Genomic DNA, 24,069 nt, shown 5'->3' with positions numbered 1-24,069 from the left:
CATGTTCATTTATGTAGCATAAGCGAGGGATTTCTTGTGTAGCTATGACATTGATGATTGCACGACCATTACACGCACATGAAGCCGAAAACTGACAGTGACATCTTGCCAACGGATATGATTTCATTGAGTCATATAGATCCACACCCGTACATTCATATGGAGATTAAAACTCTTGCTCAGCCTTTGGCTTCTAGCATGGCCTTCTGGTTCATCGTCCGCGAATCTAGAACTGCCATTTCTATGTCTTGTTTGCTGTCGCCGATGTCACATGCATCGTTCCCCTTCTCACTTGTGAGTTCCGCTTGCGCGACGGCTCGCAATTTGTCCTCATCACCCCGCGAGAGCTCCTTGTGCCGGATCATCAGAATACTCGCGAGCGTCGCTACAGCTGCGAGACATGCATTCAGGATGAACACAGTGCGAAAGCCACGCGTATACCCATCGAGGATATCAGCCGCCATAGCAGGCGTAATGCCAAGGGCGGCCAGAGAGCTGTCGGACGGCGAGGAGAACCTCACACCTAGTAGGGTGGGGTCGTCGACGATCTTCTTGATGGTCGCAGAGGGTAGCCCGAGGGACGACATGGACGAACGCAGTGAGTTGTTGCTGAAAGAAGGTCAAGGCACAGCATCGAGGTCATATCCGATGCGGGACGTACATGATAGTCGCTCCTAGGGCAAGAGACAAGGTGCCACCAAGCAAACGAACGAACTGGGAACAGTGATGTGAGCGTGATGAAGGCGGTCGATATAACGACTGAGCCACCAAACCGGCGATACATACGTTTCGCACCGCAGTTACTACGGACATGTCCCTCCTAGAAACGCTAGCCTGAGCGGCAACCGTCGTCGTCTGTAATGTCTACGAATACCGCGTAAGCTAGCTGTCTATCTTGATACTGCGTCCTTTAAGGCGAGGCCTCGTTGGGAATGTGAGAGAGCATGCTGATATCAGCACAGCGTACCTGTCCTGCGCCGAGCCCCGAGAGAAGCATGAAGAAGACCAAAAGGCCCTTAGGCGTGTTGCTGGTCACAGTCGACAGACATCCGCATCCGATTGCCCATACCGAGAACCCTGTGTGAATGATGGTCTGCGCAATGGACTAAATTAGCGTGTGGGCCAAACTAGAATGCCACTTGATCTCATACCCTGTACTTTCCGGTCCGGCTTACGAGTTGTCCCTGTTCGCAATGTAATGAATGAGACAAGAACGTGTTTTATGTACAGGGGCGGCTGACGTACCGCGACGAAACTAGCCGTTGTCTGGCTAACGAGAACGGGGAACAGGAAAACACCGGACCGAATGGGGGAATACGCCAAGGCAACCTGGAAGAATTGCGGAAGGTAGAACAGCGCAGAGTAGAATATCATGCCACTGGAAGGAGCAGGTAAGAGTCCATCGCAGGAAAGCCTCTGCTGTTACACAAGCTTTACAAGACCTGGCGACGTACTTGATGAACATGGTGACATATACACCGGTCACCGTCACATGCTTGAAGATGTACACTGTACATGAAGTGGTCTTCAGCCGATGGGCACGGAGGGTATGGTCTGGCACGTACTAGGCACGATGGGAAGCCGCGCACCCTTCCACTCCCAGAAGCAGAAAAGCGAGACCACAAGGAAGCCAGAGAATAGCGGGGCCAGCACCACAGCGGAAGTCCATGGAAACGTCACACCACCCTTGAGTAGACAGGCCATGACGTGTCAGAGATCATATATGTGGATTGAATGCTATGGACGTACCCAAATTAGCGGAAGTAGAACCAGCGTGCACCCAGCCAAGGTTAATACGGCGCCGAAGTAATCAACAGCGAGGAGTTTCCTGGGAGGGACATGGTCGCTCTCATTGCCCACGCGTTGCAAGGCAATGTGAAACCCACTAACGTTCGGAAGTTGCCTTCGACAGGCTTGACCGGGAGGACCACAAGCACGGCACACAGCGCCGTGAAAGAAATAGGCGGCGTAACCCAAAAGCACCACTGGAAATGGCGCATATAGCTGGTGTAAGCACACGTGGAGGCGTTTTAGTGATACGAACGCTCACCCGCCAGCTAGCTTTCTCAGAAAGTACACCGCCGATGAGCGGACCGATCGCGAATCCGAAAGCTACAACGACACCGATGATGCCCTGGTATTTCCCCCTGCAGGCGTGCGTAAAGTCGGGTCACACGACACAATGGCAGGCAGAAACGTACCTGTCGCGGAGACTCACAATGTCCGATATGATGATTTGCCCGATACTGACAATCGCACCGCCGCCAGCACCAGCGATTCCACGAAATACTATGAGCTGAATGATCGAACGCGAGAACCCAGCGAGAATGCTGCCAATCATGAATATAGACATGGACAGACAAAGACTAGCTTTGCGACCAAATATGTCGCTGAAGCGACCATCTACATTGGAGCATCAGCTATGTATACGCGTAAAGCAGCAGCGCAAACAGCTTTGTACGTACACAGTGGCTGAAATGCAGTCGATGTGAGCAAATATCCCGAGGGGACCCAAGAGACGATAGAGCCGGCGTTGAAGGCGTTAGAAATCGTTGGCAGTGCCGTTGCGACCATAGTCGAGTCTAAGGTAGAGACAAGAAGGCATAGAGACAAACCACAGAATACAGAAACAACTTTTTTGAGAGGCAACAGGTTCGTCTGGTCCGTCAAGAAAATAACGTCCGCTTTGCGCACAGCAGCCTGCGCTTCGGCCTCATACCCCTCCTGGAGCGTCTGAACGGCCGTTTTATCGTCATGCTCAAACGTATTGGGCATATATACAGAGTTGATTTCATGAATGTCGTCGTGTGCCGGGTCTGCCATGGTGGAACCTCCGTGGGCGCTGCCGGACAAGGGCGAGTGGGGAACAGCAGAGGACACGCACTTGTCGTCGACTATATATCGGCAGCAGATGCACGCACTTTGCACGGGCGGCCTCAAGTTTCGTGCACTCAGGGTACTTATCACGGTCCGAGAGTCAAGTGGGAGCTGCATGCCGACACTGCCGAGCCCAGGCGTTCTGATGCTTACCTGGGTTCACCATTGGCTGCAGAGACAAAGACGTCACAGTTACATGACCAGATCCTCTATGAGGCGAGAGTATGCGGTCGCTAACAAGTCCTTCGTACTGGACAGCGTTCACTCTGACTGTAAGAGGCTGAAGAGCAAGAACTGATGTTGCAAGCGCCTAACCGGCCCCCCTATCACGACGTGACATTATCATGTGATCGCGTTCTGTCACGCGTGCTGCCATGAACGTTCCGGACTTCCGACGCGGGCCAACCTAAATATGGTTGCTATTCATCGATATCCTTTCTGAAAACAGGCTAGGCAAGTTCTTGCATATGATGTGATGATAGTCTATAGTCCTGTTCGCTTCTTGCGGTGACACATCATACAACCCCGTATTATCGAGATGGACGATGTCGAAATCCACATATGATTCACGACTGAGGACCACATCTGACGCATACTTTTGGACTTGAGGACTGCGCGGCATAACTGTCGCGCGGGTATGACCATTGCAACCCCGGTTTACCTTGTGCAACCCAGTGTCTGCGTTTTTCGAACGCACAGCGTCCCTGACCCTCTCCTGCTGCACAGGTCTTGTCCTCACCTTTTAGTTCTTGAGGCAATAGTGACTGATGCGCACAAGGATAGTGACAATGCACCTCCCAGTGACTTCGTGGAAAGCGCTCTACTTACATGATTGTACGCTCCTAAGCCGTGGAATCCTGTAGACTTTGTCTGCGAGTGATCTCAAGTCAAAATGTGGCAGCCACCACGGACGCGCTGTGACCAACTTACTTGTCACGTTATGACGACATGCACTCTCATTGAGATGCATCCTACTCTCATGCTGCTCGGTGTGAGCCTCCTTTCCAACTCTTTTCGCGCAGTCGTAAGATCGCAGTAGGTCACTTGGTAAAGTCTGTTACAAAGTGGTGTGTTTGACGATAGATCTTGCTTTTAAGAACTCTCGCTTCCCGTACAACCCCTCTATGTCACTCCATTTCTCAGATGCCATTCAAGAGACCCGCGCCTTATCCCCACAGAGAATCAAGCTCCCAATCACATTCCGAATCATCCACTCCGTACTTGCCGCCCTCAAAGCACGCACGTATTTCCACATCTGCCAATTCACTTGCTCGTGTGAAGTTATACATCGTCCAAGCCAAATTTGATTCGTCAACTCTTTCGGAGCTGTTCCTACTTGCGGAGAAGCATGCCGGACGTCTCTGTCGTGATGCAAAAGACGCCGATGTGATTGTGACTGCAATCAGCATGCGAAGACGATTCGAGAGACATATACCGTGGGAGCTGGCGGTGCGTTGTTTCGCCCGAGGCACTATACCATTCGTACATGAAACATCCTGCAAACTGTCTTCCATCTTTCATGATTGATATTTGGGCGTTGCGAAACCCGATATATACACCACCTCATTCACTTTGATGTCATAACATCACTTGCGTTTTGTCATGCATCAAGCGCATATACTCAATGATTGCCTCTTGTACTGACAAGTTTTCAAAGACACCAGCTGACCTTTCTTTTGCGGCAGAAAGCGAAAGCCGTTGTAAATCCGCAATGGTTGCGAGAATCGGCCAAGGCAGGGAAACCACTGCCATGCGGCGACTACGCAGCACTACAAGACTTGCGAGTCGAGACCGCAGAACACTGCCCAGATTGCAATCTCTCTTCATGCGCTTGCTCGGATTCTTCGGCGGCTCCTGATTCATCCCTGGCAACAGGTCTCCAAACTCCGCCTTCTTCGTCAAGCTCAGCTGCCCCTCGGGGGTCGCCTATGTCTGCGGAGGCGCCGTCGACATCGCCCGGAACCAGGAAGGTACGCTCAGAAACATCCGCCAAGAAGCAGAAACTGAAGTGACAATCGCAGACGCCAAACACTCAGATCGACATCCCTTCTAATCTGCTTCCGCCCGATCCTTCATTTCCAACTGACATTGCAAAGCTCGATTACGCTTCCCGCTACGCCTGCCAGCGTCCGTCTCCACTGGTGTGCCCGAATCAATCATTGGCCAAAGAGTTGGACATCATGCGGCGCTCCCGCGCACTCGAGGGTGAGGAACGAAGCGCGCTCAGCTACGCGCGGGCAATTTCTGTGATCAAAGGCGCGCATAATTCGCGCATATATGGGGGTGCAGCCTGACACGTGAGACTTACAGCGTATCCACACCGCATCACGTCCGCACACCAGGTTTCCAAGCTGCCTTGTATAGGGACTAAGATCGGTGCGATGGTATGATACCCGCTGGGTCCCTTCGAACAGTCTCCTTACACTCTCTGACAAGGTGGAGGAATTTGTCGACAAGGGAAGGATTGGCGAAGCACGTGCGTCAGAGGCCTCCGTCATGGCGTACACGGCTGACCGTCGCTCACAAACAGAGACCATTTTGAAGTCCGAACGCTTCCAGGCGTTGTCCCTCTTTTCCTCGATCTACGGAATTGGCCCGACTACGGCGCGGAAGCTGTGTTCCCTCGGCCTTCGTTCGCTGGACGACCTGGAGATATACTACGGTGTGGAACGTGCCTCCCAACGGCCCAGCCTCGCGCAGGGTGGTGACATTGTCGAGGTAGAAATGCAGACGCGAACGCAACGGCATGGGCACCGGTCCGGAGAGAACAAGCATGGGCGCCTCGGTGCATGGGGAGGTGAAAAGGGCGAGAGCAACGAGGGACTAGGCGATAGCTGGATTAGGATCGCGCTAGAGCTGAGAGAAGACCTTGCCATACAGTACGTGTTGCAAATCCGCATAACCAACTTCGGGCAAAGAGCTAACCTGCTGCGCCCCCAGGATACCCCGCGCCGAGGTGGAGGAAATGAGTCGCGTGGTTATGGACGAGCTCGACGAGTTGGAGCCAGGGTGTGTGAGCACAATCGTGGGCGGATACAGGAGGGGAAAGTCGGAGAGCAGCGACGTCGATATTGTCTTCACGCATCCCGACGCAGAGCGCGTCAAGGGCCTCTGCAGGCGTTTGGTGAGAAGACTTCATGAACACGGTATGTACAGTGCTAAAAACGTGCCGTCTTCTCTAATTGCTCCCTAGGCATGGTTTCGCATGTAATGCGTAAGGCCTCTGACGTCTCTTCTCGCCGCATGATACTTAAAATGCAGCTCATAACAGACCTCTCGGGATTCCATGGTCACAATCCACTGCGGAATACTCACTGGGACTCCCTCGAGAAAGCATTGACTGTTTTCACATTACCGAAGTCTTCGTCCTTACACAACGGCATCCGACGACGCCTCGACCTCATATTCGCTCCTCCAGAAGTCTACTGGACTGCAGTCATAGGCTGGTTAGTCGATGTTTGCTGCCATGCATCACATCTGGCTGATCTAAGTGCGCATAATAGGACTGGCTCTATAATGTTCCAAAGGGATATTAGACAGTGGTCAAAGGACAAACTGTGCGGACCGCGCTCTAATGTCTTGGATTATACTAACCTCGCTGCTATGTAGAGCGATGAAATTCGATAGCTCCGGAATGTAAGCGTCCATAAGCGTCGGGCCTTATTGTGTTGTCTAACGCACACCTGCAGAACTCGAAGATACGACTCTAAGGCATTTTATCCAAAAACAGAGAAAGAAGTCTTCGATTTGTTACGGCTTGAGTGGATTGATCCGATGTGGCGTAACGCAGACGTTTGAGTCTCAGTCACCGTGATCAAGTCTCAATTACAAGTCAAGCGTAATCATACCATGTACCATTCCTGTTACTTATCTGTGTAGCCTGCGAGCCGTGCCTTCGATTTTCGACTTCGGATGCGTTCGTACCATACCGCTCGCAGTCCATTGATCTCAAGTATTGTCATACCTTATAAATGTACAATACATGTTTGTGTCAGATGTGGGTCTTCACGTGTCGAGCGGGTGATTCAATCAATTGGCAAAAGCTGCTATGTCTGTGATTGCCTTGCCGAGAATGAGCGTGTGGATGTCCTGTTATCCCGTCATTCAGTAAGGTTTGCTATGATCATATAGAGATGCGAGACATACATATGTTCCTGCATCAAAGCCGACCATCAGTGTGTGGTTAAAATAATGAAACCTGAGATACGTACCCTCATATGTATTCACGATCTGCAGGTTAGCAGCGTGTCGGCCAACATGATATCTTGTGGCAACGTTTGTGACGTGTCGCAGAAACTAGTAGTGTAACAACTCACTCGTCAGAGCACGCATTACCACCAAGAATATCCAACAGTCTTCGAGAATGCTCGAGTGCCTTGCCGCAGTTGTTGCGCTTCACCATGCTGATCATCTCCGGAGCCAACTTTCCTGCGTCCTTCAGACGTCCGACCTGTGCGTGCGGATGAGTCACCACCACCAATGCTCAACTCTACTCGAAACGTACTTGAAGACTAGCCTGCAGGCCAAGCGCCGCCTCTGTATGGGCATCCACGAGCTTCTTCTGCACAAGCTGGAACGATGCAAGAGGACGCTTGAACTGGTGGCGCTCGAGCGCATATGCCCGCGTACGCGCGATGCTGTCCTCAAGTGCGCCGATGGCGCCCCAGGATATCCCGTACCTACCCCATCGGAGGCTCAGCCTCAGGAGGCGGGACAGCGGACAGCTGCTTACCGTGCGCTGTTGAGACAGGAGAAGGGTGCACCCATACCTGAACCGTGAGGGAGGATGGCGTCGTGTCCGACCTTGACATTGTCCATGAATATAGAACCCGTCGCGGAGCATCGCAGGGCAAGCTTGTGCTTGATAGCGGGTGCGGATAATCCTTCCATTCCCTCCAGGTACGTCAGTACTATGTAACTTCAGGTTATCCTATAAAATCCTTTCACCTTTTCCAGGACAAAGCCGTGGATCTTTCCATCCCACTTTGCCCGCGCCCAAATGATGAATATGTCTCTACAAGCGCAAGGGACGGAAAGTTCATTAGATCAGGACTAGTGATAGGGCGGCGAGTCAAGCACAACTCACGCTATGGGAGAGTTGGTAATCCATGTCTTCGCGCCGTTGATAACAAAGCCCCCATCTGTCTCCTCTGCAGTCGTCTCCATTCCAGCAGGATCTGAGCCATGATTTGGCTCTGTGAGCCCCTGACAGTGCGATAGCAATATAAATCCTCGTAGGCATCGCACATTCTCATCACGGACGCACGAAGCAGCCGACCAGCTCGCCCTTTGCCAGCCTTGGAAGGTACTTTTCCTTCTGCACATCACTGCCGAATTCGTGGATCGGGTGCATGACTAGGGATGACTGAACAGAAGAAGTCGAGCGATAGCCGGAATCGACCCTTTAGGCCATTACGTCGTTAGCCAAAGCAGGAAACGCATCACGGAATACGCGCATACACCTACCTCTCAACCTCGCGTGCGATGAGACCATATGCGACGCTGCTCACACCGGCGCAGCCATAACCTTGAATCGTTGGTCCTAGCAGGCCGAGAGCACCCATCTCGGGAAGAATGCCGTGATCATAGTCTAGTATACTTGTGAGAATGCATGCAAAGAAGAAGAATCTAACGTGCGTCGAGCTCCGAAGGAAAAAGCATGTCGAACGGGTAGTGCATATGGAAGGTCACGCATCGCACACTAATACGTTCTCGTGACGAGAGGCGCCTAATGAATTTCGAAAGACTTACTTTCAGTCCGTTGACCCTCGAGGACGCGTGGGAGGAGGTTCTCCTACTGAGCATGGCGCATACATTAGCAATTGCGGTCTCATCGAAAGCATGCGTGCGGCGAACTGGCCTGGCAGAACGCACGGGCGGTGTCACTGAGGAAAGCGACATCTCAATGCATATATCTCCATTGCATGTAGCACGTTACGTACCGAATGGCAACCTCCTCTTCCGTCAGGAGACTTTCGAGGTCGAGTGGGTCCTGCTACCGCGTTAATGCCTCGTCATAAGACTGTAACCAAAACTTACCTCCCAGGCAAACTTTACAAATTCTTGATGAAAGAAGATGTGCGTTAGTATTTACTTTCGCACACAACGACATAGATCTGTATAACTCACTCGTAGACGTCGAGGCCGCCCTTTTCACGAGACGATCCAAGGACTTCGTAGGGCACCTCCCGACCAGACGCGAGCTGAGCACTGGCGTCCTGCGTATAGAACTTGCCACGTATGAGAGAGACATTGCCGTTCAAACGTGTATAACAAATGGGAGTCAAGACGAAGTCCCCCGCTGACGCTTGAATGCGGGGAAGAGGAGACGCCCATTATGCTTCGGAGTTATCCGGATGCAAATGCGATCACGTGATGCAATCTAGCGTCCCTCAGCACGCTGCTGCAGTAGAACGTGAGTATGTAGGGTCATGCCTTGCGCTAGGATATATGTCGTAACTTACGCAAGATTGTGGGTGAGATACTACTGTGATAATATATCCCGGCTGTTAAAGCTCTATTGCCCTCTCTGGGGTCTCGAAATCGTCACCGCTAGCGTCATATGACGAGCTGCGATTAAGGCTCCAACCATTTAGTTTATGTTTACAGCTGAAGTGTAAATAAATGGTAAATAGTAAACAGATGGTTTAAACTGTTTGCAAACAGTTTTATACATTTATAAAATACCTATGATAACTTAAGCAAACCTTCCCTAATCCAATGCTTTGTGCACATCACTTGTATGATAGGTGCAGGAACAGAGCATCAGACATGTAATTCATGTGCGTGTGGGGTAAGAAACACAAATGTATATGTGAGCATTCAAACTACATACTACGACAATGTACATACAAGGTTCACAGGTGTGTTGAGAAGTGAGCGTGAACCCAGGCAGAAAAATCAACTAGCTACTTGCATGACGGGAATTGCCGGGATCGCAATCATGTTTTGCAAAGGACAAACCAAAAAGTAAAGTAAGAAGTAAGTAAGGCACTCGGCTTCCATAGTACCAGAGAGCAGTAGCCTCATGGTGGGAATATACTATATTTGGTATCCCCGACCCCCCGACTGTTTATACCATTTATTTTACAATCTATTCACTGTCTATGCCCTGATCGTAAATAAATATATGTAGTAAACAGTGGAAACCATTTATAGATAGTAAACAAATGAAATGGTTGGAGCCTTAGCTGCGATTAAAGGATAATACTGGCCTCTATGATACTATCAACAAGAATATCAGATAGAATGAAGGCACCTACTGCGCGCGTATAGAATTGACGACGTCCATCGTTCTTGCCCTTTCTTGCGCTGCCTACTTATCGGCTACCGAGGAATGTCGATACATTCGGTCGAAGGCATCAGGAACTCATCCTGACAATCTGCTGCCGATTTCGTGACATGACATTGCTTCAATCTGACATGTATGGAACGTACTCTATGCCGAACAATTTCTTATTTATGAGTCATAGCTCGCCCCGATGAAAGGCTGTTGCTCATATTAGTGAGCAGCGGTGCGGCTGGCGATGATATGATTTTCACCTTCGTCATAGTGCTAACACAGTTATCCCAGATTGGAACTGTAATACACATGAGGTAAAACCTTTGATATCAGTTATTGCTGCTCAGCGAGCGCAGCCCATTGGCATTTGTCGAAAAGACCTAAGCAAAGAATGCAATATCCGGTACGATTAGACTAGCACTTCGCTAGCAGCAGTCCACCTAATCCCTCACGCTTCTTATGCCAACTGGTGATCCGGGGAAATGACGGTCTGATCCTGGGTGCATGTATTATTAGACCGTCCTCATCCAAATGTGAAGGGGTGTTATCCGAGGATAGACTATTCAGAGAGCTTCGGAGCCGTTGGGAAGGACTTATGATAATGCGAAATCGGAAATCAGTCGGCTGATGTGTCCTGTGTAGCATTTTGGAAAAGTCCAATTCTTTCCAGTGTGAAAGTGGAAGAAGTAGATGATAACGTACAAATCTAAGCTGTGACTACCCATGCAAGCCGTCTGCTCCCGGTCAAACCTCGGCAGCATCGGAGGCTGACATTACAATCTGTGGTTTATGTTGACTTTTGTATCGCAACAGGGACTGATCTGCTCCACCAGAGACTGCTCTGCTGCAAACAAAGGTCACCGGCATTGCATGCCGGGCTCTGCCGGCTCATGCCGCTAGATTGAGACCCTGAACACTCCTATGTGCGCAAATTCTCTTCTGAGTGCAGACAGCTCTTTCTATAACCGAAGTGCCAACTGTGAGTGATGATGATTTAAATTATAGTACACATGTGCAACTCAAGGGTTGAACGTCTAATGAGAGTGAGGCAACACCGCCCTCTAGGAGTGACTGGGGTCCTAGCGTCCGACAGACTGGTAAGGACAAACACCATCAGTGGCGCAGAGCAGATCAGTCCCTGTTGCGATACTTTTGGGTATGTCGGGCAAGCGTCGCTGCCGGCCCGGGTCACGTGGTCGTGCGCCGGTGTGGGAATAGGACTTATGTAGGCGTCGCGCGCCGTAGGTAGCCCCATCGGTTTGTAACCTAATCACCCATTGATCCCTGTCCATCGAGGACGTTGTCTGCCGGCGGTCTTTCCGGCGTCGTTCTCACAGTTTACACCATTAACGACTCAACGGCATACTCGGATGACTGGGAAACGGACTGTCATCCTAGCCTTTTGCTGACTAACTTCGCCAGTTATTCGAGCAATATAGATGTGTGACGGAGGTGCGCGTATTCGGTATACAGCTCGGCACTGTTGTTCTTAGACACATAACTGGGGCGGTTACCGATATGAAAACTTCGTACATGCTGGTGGCATTGCATGCGCGAACCACGTCGTCTAGTACCTGCCATATCGGCTCAAAACCTCCCGGCGCTCCATGGTCATCTAAGTGATCGCATCTAGATAGATAAACCCTCCTTCACATACGCCCACGAGAAATTGGCCGGGGCAAGTAGTGTTGTTAGCAGAAGTCAGCCACTCTGACAAGTGGTACTTCTTCCCGCCAGGCAACTGCCGTGACAGACGGCGGAACTTCCTGATATGGTATACAACACGCTGCAGCTCCTATTCTAGATGTCTCTTGGATCCTAACATAATGTTGAGCCATCTGTTATGAGGAAAGATTCGGCCCGTAATTGCTGAAAAGCCGCGAAGGTTATGTTATCACAAGACTTGCTACCAGGCAGTGTCACCACGTCCACACTTGAGTGTAAATTCCACCTGGAATTTGCTGTGTTCCGCAGCAAGTGGCAATTGCCATTCTGTCGGCAGAAGGCGGCCTCTGGGAATGCAGCATGCCGCCCACAACACTAGGTTCAAGGGTACATCAAATGTAGGCCGTCCGATCACGATGAAGGACATAAGCTTACTCAGCCAACCGCCCAACGAGCTCGCAAGAACCTGCCGTCGTTGCGCGAGAACGCATCCTCGGCGCGCATACGCCGAGGCCGGCGTGTGTGACAGGCATATAGCAAGGTTCGAGCGATGTATGGCGCAATAATTGGATGACATGGAGACCTTTCTGATTGATGTGCCGTTGGCATGTTCGAATGCACAGCTACCCTGGGCCGCAACCTTACATACTAGTAAACCAATTGCAGGCCAAAATCCGGCCCGGCACGGGTGCCAGCATACGGTGCTTGCCATGTATCCAGCCGGTTTCAGGTTGATCAGCGGTGCTAGGGTGCGAGATGAAGACGGCTGGGTAGAGACAAACGGTACTTGCCACGAGGAACTCTGAATGTGACCCCGGTAAGCCGGACGCTGCTATGATCCCACGCGATCGAAGGGAAAATGCCAACATCGATGTGCTGATCTTGCCCCATCCACGCACAATCGCCGACAGAAGATAACAACCCTGCTGAATAGGGTCAAATCCTCTCATCCTAGCCACGCGATACGCGGACTTTTACGGGAAGTCGTAGCCCAGCAGCTACCACAGGACCCTGGAAAACCTCTACCAGAACCCAGATAGAAGGCTTTGGAATGTTCCGAGCACTTCAGACTCACTTTGTCTGGATGACTCTCGGATGTATCGAAACCCGGATGGACGCAAACGACCAAGGTCAGAATTACTCGAGCTCCTATACACAATTGCCCCGATCGCTCCCGGGTCGCAGGCACGACTCCGAAGCCCGGGAACATCTGAACGACAGAAACATGATCTAAGTTCCCACGGTTGAACCTAGATCTGTCATCTCACTAATCTCTGCGCGCCTTCGTCATCGCTCTCTCGTAATTTCTTTGTCCGCGATCGAGAAGTTATCGAGCGTATATCAAGGGGGGTCGCGCCTGCATAAAAGGCCAGCTAGTTGCCATGTCACTCGTCCACACTTTCCGCACTGCACTTGCTTCCACATCTCGCACAGTCCCTCGCACCATCCGCCCCGCCGCGTCCCGTATCCCCGCCCGCTTCACCCACCAGCCACAACAGACCCGCACAATGGCCTCCGCACAGTTCCTCGAGGAGATCAAGAAGCGCCGCACGTACTACGCCATCACGAACAAGTCGCCCATTTCGGACGCGCGCATCCACGAGATCGTGAATGACATCGTCCTCCACGTCCCGTCCTCGTTCAACTCGCAGTCGTCCCGTGTCGTCGTCCTCCTCAAGAAGGAGCACGACAAGCTCTGGGACTTCCACACGGAGGTGCTGAAGCCCATCGTGCCGGCGGCGCAGTGGTCCGCGACCGAGGGCAAGATCGGCTCGTTCAAGGCCGGATACGGCACCGTCCTGTTCTTCGAGGACCAGGAGCCCATCCGTAGCCTGCAGGAGAAGTTCCCTCTCTACCAGGACAAGTTCCCCACGTGGGCTGAGGTGCGTGTTCGAATGCTTTCAGCTCACCCGGTACACATGCTCACGCTGCACACATGATGCAGCACACCTCGGGCATGATCCAGTTCGCGACCTGGACTGCACTTGAGCTCGAGGGCTTCGGTGCTTCCCTCCAGGTGAGCTTCGGGCTACACCGTCCCTCGAGGAACTCCGCTGATGGTTTTCTAGCACTACAACCCCCTCATTGACGAGAAGGTCAAGGCGGAGTGGAACATCCCCGCGACTTGGACCCTCATCGCCGAGCTGCCGTTTGGCACGCCCCTCGCCCCTGCCTCGGACAAGGCCTTTTCGCCTGTTGAGGAGCGCGTCAAGGTCTACGGCCAGTAGATTACTGAGGGGCAGCGACGTCGTTCTGGCACTCCGGCCCAGACTCGAGTAGACATGTTTCAGTTGCGCAGATTTCAATCGTTGTATAATGGTATCGTGCATCATGGTTAAGCTCCGTTGTGTGACATAAGGAGTCGAATGCTTCTTGGTTTGTCCTCCCCACGACGTGTCATTTTCATTGCTTGCAAATTCTAGCAGTATCATGGGCGGAATTTCCACTTGCAGCCGATTGCTGGAAGGTTTGTACGATTGTGGATGCAATAAACCTTCCTGCGGTTTGATCTCGAACCCAGCCGTCTTAGGCAAAGTACTGCCTGGAGAACGAAACATGAGAATTCGGCCTTCGTCTTGAGCGCTTAATGAAGGCAGATGTGCCTGAATCAAGATGCTCGATGGCGATCCGGTCACGTTTTGTAGAATGCTGACCTATCTCGCGCGCGCTCATCTCGATGCTTGATAAAGAACATGGTAACGTTGCTACTCACGTCAGCGAGCATGAAAAAACGCATTTGGCCATGACGAGCAATACTCGCCTCTACTTCCTTTTTTTTTTTTAAATTATATATATATATTCCTCGGGTTTAGACTCCATACATCGTAGGTACAAGTAGAGTGTAACCGAGCCACGAATGGCTCCTAGCAGCGGGCTCCGCGCCCTCGTACGGAAATGCACCGTGGAGTGCAGTTTGCTCGGTGTCTCTGCCCTACAGGTAGTCTCCTGTGAGCAGAGTTGATAATTCCTTCAACCTGCGCGGGCTACGGATATCCTTACCTACAGGTTTCGGGCGGACAGAAATGGACGTCGCGTGAGGAGCAGCGGGTGTCCGGTCCTCGCGCGTCGGTTTCCTGGCATCTACTTCTTTCGTCGGCACGCATAGTATTCTTTCATCTCCAGTTTCCTTATGCTGTGGTAACGAGGCGGCCAACTACGGTGCAGAAATCAAATTATTTGCCAGTCATTGCTGGCCGAGCCACAACGCGTAGAACAAACCGGCTTAGTCGCCGCATCACGCAATAAAAAGAACTTTTGCTGATTTGCATGGCCAAATGAATGATTCACTGACGTATCCAGTATTTCCCAGCGATAGTATCTGCGACGGCACCGAGCCCAAGAACGAGGGAGGGGCCTATCACAGTTGACAGTGAAGTCTCCCTCGCGTCGGGGTCTGCGAATCTGTCCGGAACACGTATAAGTACCCACGCCAATCTGTGATATGCGAACAGACAGATGCATCTCGCCGACGGTATGTGCGGCCGCCGTATTTTAGTGTAAGTTTGTCTCACCGGACTGGCCGGCCGAAGACGTCTGCATTGGACACACGGTGTGTACTTTTCGCAGGAAGAACTCATATGTCATGCCCACCCTATAAGGTGCGTGAGGGCCGAGCGAAGGTCGTAGTGATCTTCTGCATTGCCTCGTCATCGCGTCGACATCATTCGTACTACGCATGGTACGCCCTCTCACTGTTTCGTCCACGGCCGCAAGTTTGACATAGACGCTTCGTGCATACACCACAGGGCCAGTCGACCCTCTAGTCTTGACACACCCTCGACTCAATGGCTAACCTATGGTTCGCCTCTATACCCGCACTCCACGCGATCAACTCCTACGGTAATTTTGAACCACGTATACAGCATCTGAACTCTAAACAGAAGATCGTCGCGTACAGGTAAAACGGGCTACGTATGCACCTTTCTCGCCTGACACGCGCGTCCATTCAGAGATGCGCTTATTAGTGAAATCCGACCATTTCATTTGAATGTTGCGACCACGCATATCTCGGATGATGCAGTAAAGGTAATTGTAAATGACAAGATTGAATGATAGCCCACATAAATGAATGGCATAGTCTTGGAGCCGCCGTCCACGGAATATAGACTGACCCCTCACAGATATAATATCTTAGACGAGTTAGTCCGTGCAACGTCCACCCTACAATCTCTGAACTTCCAATCACTATGCGCAAGTCCTCGACCTATGAATAGTGAGTAAATATATCCCGTTAACTTCCGAGCATTGTAATGCACACTCACCAGGTCATTATACTCTCACGTCTACTTATAAAAATCGATCGTTGACTGGTGCCAGTGATGCTGCAAGTTTTCTCGATGCACATGTCCCGAGTAAACGACATCACTTCCGAGTCCACTGAGTTCCGTCTTGATTGCCTGCAACTTGGACACAGAATGATGCCATCTGCCGGGGTCTTCGAGGAAGTCAAGGGTGCAACTCATGACAATGATAGCTGAGGTGTAGTCAAGAAGAGCACCCAAATCGCCTTGACCCTGGGTGATAGCGCACGCAATACCGTTCCAGACCGGGGCCAACGTCGTGAAGATGAACCTCGTGAGATTGAAAAGGTCAGGATGAACGAAGTGGAGACGTGCAGTGAACCCCTGGAGTATGGGCCTACGTCGCGTGACTGAGTCTTTCAACAAGACGTCAACAGCGAGGTGTATCTGGATATGAGCGAGAAGTAGCGATGATACTGCGAGAATGAGGCCGAGCATGTTCGTGCCTACAAAAAGGATGGTCCAGACGAATCGAAGTAGAATCAGGATAGATAGTACTGAGCGAGCCAATCTTCTCAGCAGGTAATACTCCGCGAGGCGTCTCGTACACCCTCGTTCGAGACCATACGAAACCAGCATTTGGAGTGCAATACTGATCCATAGGGAGGGTGCTGGCGGCAGTTTCGAGAAGACGCAGAACAGGAGCACGATGCATGTCGGGAGTATGAACATGGGTGTCAATATGGATTGGTCCACAAAGAACAATGCTGGCCCTCTAGGGCCGCTTGGCAATGTGTCACTGTCGAGGGAAGGAGTAGACACAAGCCCCGGGATGTCAAACCTCCCCGCGGACACAAGCTGACTGATCTTAGCCTTCTGTGCTGAAGGGCAACATTGGTGGATTTTGACAGCCAGAAGCCAAGCGAGGTCGTTCTGAATGTTCTGCATTGCCTCCAAGAGATTCGACATTCCGATGAGTACTTGGACATGCTGATCGAAGCGTTGTAATGATCGAAAGACAGCCCTTGTATGGGCCAAGGAGTGAACGAGAACGAAGACGAAGTCGGCATCATCAGCAGTGAAGCTGCAGCTCGAAAGCTCATGCTCGAGTACATCATGAATTCCAGTGTCGAGGAAGCGATCATGGCAGGGAATAATCTTTCGCGCGAGGTTAGACAAGTCTTCAGCTGCCTGCAAGCAGGTCAAGACGCCTTTAGGACTACCAGAGAGTCCATTGCAGGTGGAGATGGATGTCACTAAGAGTTGCAGGGTTTCGACAATATCGACGGTCTCTGTCGCATGGGTTACAGTATCGAACCTGCGAGAGTCTTGCGAGCATGAGACAGACACATCATCGATCACGCGAAGTGCAGACTGACTACATCGATCCAGGTTGACATATAACGTCGCCAGCAGCGATGCAATGCAGACAGCATGATTCTCGCTAGTAATTGCGGTTGATATATAAAACGAGAGGTGGCGGATGCAATGTTCAACTGCAGGAAGGGTCTTCGGTGGGTTCGGCGATGGAAAAGAATGGAACGAAGGAGCTGTGGGGCTTTCCACGCACTGGAGGCTGAGGTACAGTGCCTCTAGACGTTCGGAGGTGAGGTTCAGGAATCTCGGAAAAATAGTGTCGACATTGTCTTCGGACCATTGCAGCTGCGAAATGTACTCTCGATATTTACGTATGATGTTGTCCGAGTCGTGCGATACAAGAAGATGAGTGAAAGCGCGTGACCGTTGGAAACAGTCGAGGATTGGCAACGTTTGAAAGGAAGATGACGCTCGTATTGCATACAGGCCAGTGTCATGGAGCCGCCGATGAACAGCCAGAGTAGCTGCCCTGCCTTGGCTTGCCTCAAGCAGCATTGCTAGCTCGATGTGAAGGCGTTGGTGATGTAAAGTATACAGCAAGCTCGGAGAAGCCAGGATGATGCTGCACGTCAGAAGGAGCTTGCAGCATGCAATTGCTGGTTGAAGGTAGTGGAAGAGGGATTCCAGGATGGGCGATGTGCAGAGGCTCGATCGGTGCCGTGTCAGAAATTCTTTGAGGGATTGGTGTACAAGACGGACATAATAAACTCCTGTCTCGTCTTGAGCGAAGTCGATCAAAACCCCAAGGGACCGTGTGAGGACTTCTTGTATGTCGTGGTGTAGCAACGCGTCATCATAGTCTGGTTCTGTCGCAAGCATAGCGTTGAGCTCGTGGAGCTGCAGTGGTTTTGCTGTGAACAGGATCCACTGTAACGTGCGGATAGCGATGTCGCCCAATTTGTCCATGCCTTTATTCCTGCGGAACAGCACCTCGAAATAAGATTCGTACATCTGGTCAAGGCCAGCGGAGGAATGGTGAAGTGCATTGTTAACCTCTTCGGTTGTCGGGTTTGGCATGGCAGCAATATGATCCGTGATGACACGAACATAGAGAAACATTCCGGCTGCAGCATGATAGATTTCGTCTCCTAGTGATTGCCTGTTTCTGATACGTGGCACACGCTTCTGCAGCTGCTCTAGCCTTTCACCGACATATCTCTGCAAATCAACCTCTGTCGTGCCGGTCTGGCCGATATGAAGAGACGGCCACGATTTGGTTCGCCGGGAAACATGTGTCTCAGTCCTGCTAAGATAAAGGAGCTTTGTTCCCCTGCGATTGCAGGACTCCAATAGGTCTAGCAGACCGCCTTCAGCAGTGACCTCGTCGTCGCATTCATCTATCCCATCGAGGATAATGCTGATCAAGGTACTCAGTAGGGAACACAGTCAAATATTGAAGGATATACTAACCGTACTGTTGTGAAAGAGCTAAGCATCGTCTCGAGATGCGAACCTAAGTCGATCACTGAGAATGGATAGTCGTGCGATTTGCTCAAGATGGCCTTCAAGAGTACCTGAATATCATCCATGTAGGCGCATCGATCCTCCATCGTCAAGATCTGCGCCAATAATGTCTTGATGATGGGCGCTGAGGCTCGTTTCCTGGGATCCTTCGCGTCACAAAAGAAATACAGTACGACTTCATCCGCCGTTCGTTGTGCACGAGATTGCTCCACGAGATATGCAGCCAATGTGCTTTTCCCTATCCCAGGTCCACCATAGAGCCAAAGACGAGATCCCTCGGACCCGGAGTCGGTATCGGCATCTAGCCACGTCCTGACGGTAGGGTTCGTCAACGTCCAAGCACATGTGTCCTTGAGTCGTGGCTGGACCATCCGCGACAAGTCATCGTCGAAGTTGACGAAATGCAAACGGCTCAACAGACCGAGGAAATCCTGATCTATGCAAGTCACACCGACAGAAGTGCATAGTCCGTAGAGACCCAAGATAACCACTCACGTCGACGATATTCTACCTCACTTTTCTCATGGTCACGAAGAAATTGTGAGGCCTCTTTAAACCTCTGCGCGATACCTTCGAATTCTGCGGCGCGGAATTGTTGCACCAACTTCGTTTTCGCGGTAGAGAAGTCTTCCGTAGTGATGCCTTTGAGGAAAGCACGAGACTCTGCGGGAAAGACGTCAGATCCACAGCCACAGCCGCTTCCAAGTATAGGGGACGAACTAGAGTGGAGGATACCGCAAACCTCTGTAAGATATACCACAATGCCCTCGAACGCAGGCCTGGCGGGACTGGGAACTTTTGAGGAAGGGTGAATCTCGTCTTTCAGAGCCGAGGGGTTTCCCCTTTGCACCGCGTCGTAGTCCGTTGTCTTGGAATCGGATCCTTCTTGAAAAATCCAACTTTGGCTATACATACAAATACGAGGAAGATTGTCCGAGATGAATATGAGGGCATCGCTTATAGCTATGCAGTTTCAACAGTTAGAAGCGGCTGTATCAGAAGTATGCGCTTGCCTTCATGTATTCGGATCCGAGCTGTGGCACACTATGCCCATTCGCATGCAATTAGTAGATAAGGACTCATCGTGCAAAGTAACAGTGACTTACGTGAAGTATAACCTTGATCGCTGCCCAAACAACTGACGCAGGCCAAGCTCCGCTCTCAGTTGATGCCGCCGCTTTAACTACCGGAGACACCTGGAGCACAAAATTGTTCAGCTTCTTTAGCCACGCCTCCGCTCTCGTCGGCCCCCTTGAGTCTTTCAGAGCGTCAACTACTTCCCGTATGCTGTCGATGACGTCCTGTTCCGTGATATCCCTGAAGTAAGCACTCTCAACCGAGGCTGTAGCATTGTTATCAGTGGCGACTTTAGTCGTGCCGATCTTGTGAAGGACTTCATGAAAGGGTTTCTTGTCCTTGTCATTGCCTGCGATATTTATGGCAGCTCTCTTCAGTTCCAAGCATATGGCAGGAAGAGAACTATCGTGAACGCCTTGACGCAGAGCCATTGGGTGAGGGCACAGGGTAGGACACAACCACCATACGTAAGGTCCATCATGATGTTCACTAGTGGGGCGTTTAGTCGCCACTCGGGGATAGAGTTCAAACTCCACAGACCATCAATCCACGACAGGGAGCGCTCACCGGTCTAGAAGTAACCTTTCTAGGTGGGAGAAACGATTGCTTTTGACGAGACATCGCGGGCGCTGAGCAAACAGATTCGCGCTCGATAACCTCCCACTGAGAACACGAACATTCAAGTACTGTCTTGTCATTCATACTTGCTCCGTTTTGCATTGAGGATATCTCCAGGCGTGATTGTTGTGTCTTTCCTCGTTCCTTCGCACTCCAGATTGAACGATGCATGACCGTGACACGGACCCAGTTTCGTCCTAGATGCGTCACAGACGCATGTCAGCCGAACTAAGCAACAGGATCACCGCAGACCGCAGCCTATAAGTATGCCCAGAGTTTAGAAAGGAGAATTTGCGCTGAGAGAGTAGGTCCAGCCGCACCTGTCAATCCTCGTGACGCATGCGCATGTTTGGTAGTCATCGACAAGAGGTTGGAACTCCGAGACTCGCAAACACACTGACAGAACGTTGGGCGTCGGCATGGCCGTGCGCAATAAGGGAAAGACACGACGATGTGAAAATCTACACATCCACCTCTAGAAGGGATACATACTGTTACGCGCTGGTTAGGTAACGCGAGTCAGCATATGGTACACAGGGTGCTTTACTCAATACAGAGTTCAAAATTCAAGTTCAAAAGCGTTTGTCAGTACACTGCACCGTAGCAAAGTCCACCGTCCTACGGTAACAGAGTATTCAGAGTTCACAGACCAGCGGCCGTCAGCAGTTTGTCAAAGTCCGGAGTTCCAAGCCCAGTGATCTGTCAGGTCTCATTCAGCGACTACATGCACTAAGCCAGCGCAAAGAGAACAACGCACCGGGTCCCACCCGCTCGTCGCATAAAATCCCGTCGTGCCCCCGCTGCACGCGAGGTTGTTCCCCGCCGTCACACTCGCAAACGCGCCGCTCGCCGCGCCATACAGCCACGGGTTCAGCCACCCGAGCGTCGCCCTGCCCGCCGTGAGCAGCCGGTCGTTCAGCAGCGCGACGATGCTCGCGACCGTCGGCACCGCCGCGCTCGTCCCGGACACCTCGAGCGCCGCGCGGCTGTTGTAGATGTCGTACAGCGTCCCGTACGCCGCGACGTCCGGGAACGCGCGGCCGGACGCGTTGTACAGGCCGCTGCTGTTGCCGCCGAGCTGCGTGAGGAAGGCCGAGACGGCGGCGGACTGGTAGGACGGCTGCGGCCAGTAGTTGGAGAAACCGCCGCTCGAGAAGGCTGCTGCTTGCTCGTTGGGGAGGAGGGTGGTCGCGCCGACAGACGTGACGCTGGGGTGCGTTGAGTGCGGGTATGGTGAGCAGGCCAGAGGACTTACTAGGGGCAGCCGGACGGGAAGGTGGGCACGAACGTGGTGCATTCGCTGTTTTTGTTGCCCGAGACGCCGCCGTCGCCAGATGCGAAGATCACAGAGACGCCGCGAGCACCAAGTTGTGCATACGCGTTGCACAGGTTGCTGTTCGCGTCGATTCAGCAGGGGCCTGTGATGAGCATATAGAATACTCACTACGCAAGCTTCTGCGAGATCGCATTCTCATTGTCTCCATAGCTCGTGGCGACCACTGGCGGCGGGGACTCGAGCGATAGCAGGTAGTTCGCAGTGTCGAGCAGGGCGTCGTCAAATTCGCCTCCGACCGAGAGGAATGTCACAGGGACACCCGTCGCAAGACCAATTGCGTACTGCACGTCAAGATTCTGTGTACACTGGTCAATACTTATACTCCCGAGAACGTCTATAGAGAACACACGGCCTCGACGTTGAGTTGTGAGTTATTTGAGGTGCTGTTACCACCATTCACGCTTTGAAATGTGAATGTAGTGGAGTTGCTCATGTCGGGGCGATACTCGGTAAGGAACCTCTGATAATCAAGATGAGGCTATGCATGCACTCAGAACATTGTATGCCATACCTGCAAATCAGACTCCTGCGGGATAGCGCCTCCATAAGCGGTAACAGCGATACCATTCGATGTAGAATTAGCAGGATCGGAAGGAATGTTATAAATATACTGCAAGCACCACGGCGTCACGGGCATATTGCCAGAGCCGCACACGGCGGACGTGTTATCAGACCGCTGGACGGGGGAGGTGCTCGTAGACGTCGAGGAAACAAAAACAGGAGCATGACCCGTGCCAGAAGGGAACCTGCAGCCCATCAATCAGCATCAGAGACCACGACGCATTGGGGATACGGACGTGGTTGTGGGGTGCACGAAGTCAATGTGCGCAGTCAACTCCGCAGGGATAGAGTAAGCCAGCGTCCGGATTGTCTGGAGACCGGTCTGCTCGTGCGTGAACACGGAGAAATTCGCGGAAAGTAGGTCGTTTGCTGTGCTGGAGGGCACGTCGACGCCAAGCCAGTCGCCTCCCGGCGAAAGAACATCGGCATTCAGGCCGTTCTCGTTCAGCCATGCCTGCACCGCGGAGGTGCTCTCTGAAGCTGGGGCGACAAATGACGCGACCTACCCGAGTCAATGAGGGTTTCCGGCGAATTACCAGAGGATGCTGCTCACCTCATCCCTGCTCAGATGCTGACCATAACTCTCACTGGTCGGGTCGCTAACGCTGTACAAGGCATCCACCAATCCATCGACGTTGTTCTGCACGAGCGCGATTCGTAAACGGATTGTCGCGTCAGAGTCAGCAGGTCCGCTCAGGACAAAACCGCTGGGCGCCGCATCACGGGCTTCGTGCAATTGAAAGTTTCTTGAGAAAACACGGCCAGATACAAGTCCATAGCAGCCGAACAGAACAGAAAAGAGCGTGTGCAAGCGCATACCGAGAGCAGAAAAGAGCGAAGCGTTACAGCCAGATTTACAGGCCTTGATTTGGCCGTGTCGTCACTGTTCGAAAAAAGGTGAATCTTGAGTCTTCTCCCGCCGCAGCCGTAGATGCGAGCCAATGAAGCATGTTTGATGAGCCACAGCCCCACTCAAGGGCTCGCGTGCACTGGCAGATCGACTGTGAATCACGGACGGAGATGTCCATGGACGGTGCACAAGCTGAAATGTCCCGCAGTATATTGCAAGGAGGAAGTGTATGTCTCGGCGCCGGGTGTAGGCACGCTATGTGTCTCTGACGCTACGATGATCTGCAAGTGCAACACCGAATCGGCTCAATCTCACGCTAGACGACGCTGAGGGAAATATATGTGACCGTGTGAACTTTGAGAGTGACAGAACGATTACTGTAACACGGGGATAGACCTGGACTACTTCGTGTCCAGGGATCATGATTCTATGATGATCCTTGACTTTCAGATCTGCTTTCACATTCTCCAAATTGTGCTTGCGAGAGCGGTCTCATCTATCCGGCTTTGCTGAATATGACAGCAACATACTGCTTTCGCTGGCTCGGATGACATTGTCGCATACGGACAATGCATGGGCATTGGGCGCCGCATACTCCCGTATCTCCTGGAGCGCATGGCTAGAGCACATCCGCGAAGATTCAGTTACGGATTTTGGACCATGATATGGTGGTTGGGTGAGCACCTCTATGATCGGTCACAACATGCTGCGGCGAGTCATT

General features: G+C 51.9%; 6 protein-coding genes across 6 annotated transcripts; 2 read left to right on the top strand and 4 right to left on the bottom strand.

Annotated features, from left to right (window-relative positions):
• Positions 1–179: 179 nt before the first annotated feature.
• Positions 180–2,823, bottom strand: POSPLADRAFT_1046967 (hypothetical protein; the record flags this gene model as incomplete). The annotated part of the gene is made up of 15 exons (XM_024479167.1): positions 180–232; positions 272–609; positions 662–714; positions 787–864; positions 968–1,093; positions 1,152–1,184; positions 1,246–1,378; positions 1,455–1,509; positions 1,566–1,686; positions 1,750–1,828; positions 1,891–1,985; positions 2,051–2,147; positions 2,202–2,403; positions 2,466–2,658; positions 2,695–2,823. 15 exons carry the CDS (start codon positions 2,821–2,823, stop codon positions 180–182), a joined length of 1,785 nt encoding a protein of 594 aa, XP_024338473.1.
• A 1,197-nt stretch (positions 2,824–4,020) lies between these two features.
• On the top strand, positions 4,021–6,675 carry POSPLADRAFT_1145446 (hypothetical protein; the record flags this gene model as incomplete). Its single annotated transcript, XM_024485805.1, has 11 exons — positions 4,021–4,326; positions 4,563–4,661; positions 4,899–5,160; positions 5,188–5,253; positions 5,363–5,595; positions 5,689–5,756; positions 5,818–6,032; positions 6,149–6,323; positions 6,381–6,434; positions 6,487–6,513; positions 6,567–6,675. The coding sequence occupies 11 exons, from the start codon at positions 4,021–4,023 to the stop codon at positions 6,673–6,675; spliced, it is 1,614 nt and encodes a 537-aa protein (XP_024338472.1).
• Positions 6,676–6,906: 231 nt separating this feature from the next.
• POSPLADRAFT_1034234 (hypothetical protein) lies at positions 6,907–9,130 on the bottom strand (the record flags this gene model as incomplete). The annotated part of the gene is made up of 15 exons (XM_024477010.1): positions 6,907–6,966; positions 7,024–7,031; positions 7,089–7,141; positions 7,194–7,327; positions 7,382–7,556; positions 7,610–7,770; positions 7,825–7,891; positions 7,964–8,082; positions 8,144–8,279; positions 8,344–8,467; positions 8,629–8,671; positions 8,692–8,737; positions 8,820–8,869; positions 8,917–8,939; positions 9,007–9,130. The coding sequence occupies 15 exons, from the start codon at positions 9,128–9,130 to the stop codon at positions 6,907–6,909; spliced, it is 1,323 nt and encodes a 440-aa protein (XP_024338471.1).
• Positions 9,131–13,208: 4,078 nt separating this feature from the next.
• POSPLADRAFT_1170274 (hypothetical protein) lies at positions 13,209–14,163 on the top strand. The gene is made up of 3 exons (XM_024488093.1): positions 13,209–13,707; positions 13,770–13,841; positions 13,894–14,163. Exons 1-3 carry the CDS (start codon positions 13,333–13,335, stop codon positions 14,050–14,052), a joined length of 606 nt encoding a protein of 201 aa, XP_024338470.1. The 5' UTR covers positions 13,209–13,332; the 3' UTR covers positions 14,053–14,163.
• Positions 14,164–16,107: 1,944 nt separating this feature from the next.
• POSPLADRAFT_1143951 (hypothetical protein) lies at positions 16,108–20,414 on the bottom strand (the record flags this gene model as incomplete). The annotated part of the gene is made up of 5 exons (XM_024485637.1): positions 16,108–18,799; positions 18,853–19,342; positions 19,402–19,569; positions 19,627–19,774; positions 20,013–20,414. 5 exons carry the CDS (start codon positions 20,412–20,414, stop codon positions 16,108–16,110), a joined length of 3,900 nt encoding a protein of 1,299 aa, XP_024338469.1.
• A 641-nt stretch (positions 20,415–21,055) lies between these two features.
• POSPLADRAFT_1070312 (hypothetical protein) lies at positions 21,056–23,666 on the bottom strand. Its single transcript, XM_024482389.1, has 8 exons — positions 23,052–23,666; positions 22,735–23,000; positions 22,449–22,683; positions 22,287–22,397; positions 22,046–22,233; positions 21,857–21,994; positions 21,359–21,809; positions 21,056–21,300 (listed from the first exon to the last, which is right to left on the bottom strand). Exons 1-8 carry the CDS (start codon positions 23,313–23,315, stop codon positions 21,244–21,246), a joined length of 1,710 nt encoding a protein of 569 aa, XP_024338468.1. The 5' UTR covers positions 23,316–23,666; the 3' UTR covers positions 21,056–21,243.
• Positions 23,667–24,069: the final 403 nt, after the last annotated feature.

Source organism: Postia placenta (genome assembly GCF_002117355.1).
Source record: "Postia placenta MAD-698-R-SB12 unplaced genomic scaffold POSPLAscaffold_8, whole genome shotgun sequence".
Classification (NCBI taxonomy): Eukaryota; Fungi; Basidiomycota; class Agaricomycetes; order Polyporales; family Adustoporiaceae; genus Rhodonia; species Rhodonia placenta.
Note: the sequence above shows the minus strand (reverse complement) of the source record. Positions and strands in the feature narration are given on the sequence as shown.

What these genes read in the sequence shown, in the direction of transcription:
- POSPLADRAFT_1170274 (XM_024488093.1), top strand. Translation starts at nt 13,333, where the DNA reads ATGGCCTCCGCACAGTTCCTCGAGGAGATCAAGAAGCGCCGCACGTAC. An exon ending in AGTTCCCCACGTGGGCTGAG is followed by an intron (nt 13,708 to 13,769) that starts GTGCGTGTTCGA and finishes CACATGATGCAG; the next exon opens with CACACCTCGGGCATGATCCA. An exon ending in GCTTCGGTGCTTCCCTCCAG is followed by an intron (nt 13,842 to 13,893) that starts GTGAGCTTCGGG and finishes ATGGTTTTCTAG; the next exon opens with CACTACAACCCCCTCATTGA.
- POSPLADRAFT_1070312 (XM_024482389.1), bottom strand. Translation starts at nt 23,315, where the DNA reads ATGCGCTTGCACACGCTCTTTTCTGTTCTGTTCGGCTGCTATGGACTT. An exon ending in ATCTCGCAGAAGCTTGCGTA is followed by an intron (nt 21,995 to 22,045) that starts GTGAGTATTCTA and finishes CGACGCGAACAG; the next exon opens with CAACCTGTGCAACGCGTATG. An exon ending in TTCCCGTCCGGCTGCCCCTA is followed by an intron (nt 21,810 to 21,856) that starts GTAAGTCCTCTG and finishes AACGCACCCCAG; the next exon opens with CGTCACGTCTGTCGGCGCGA.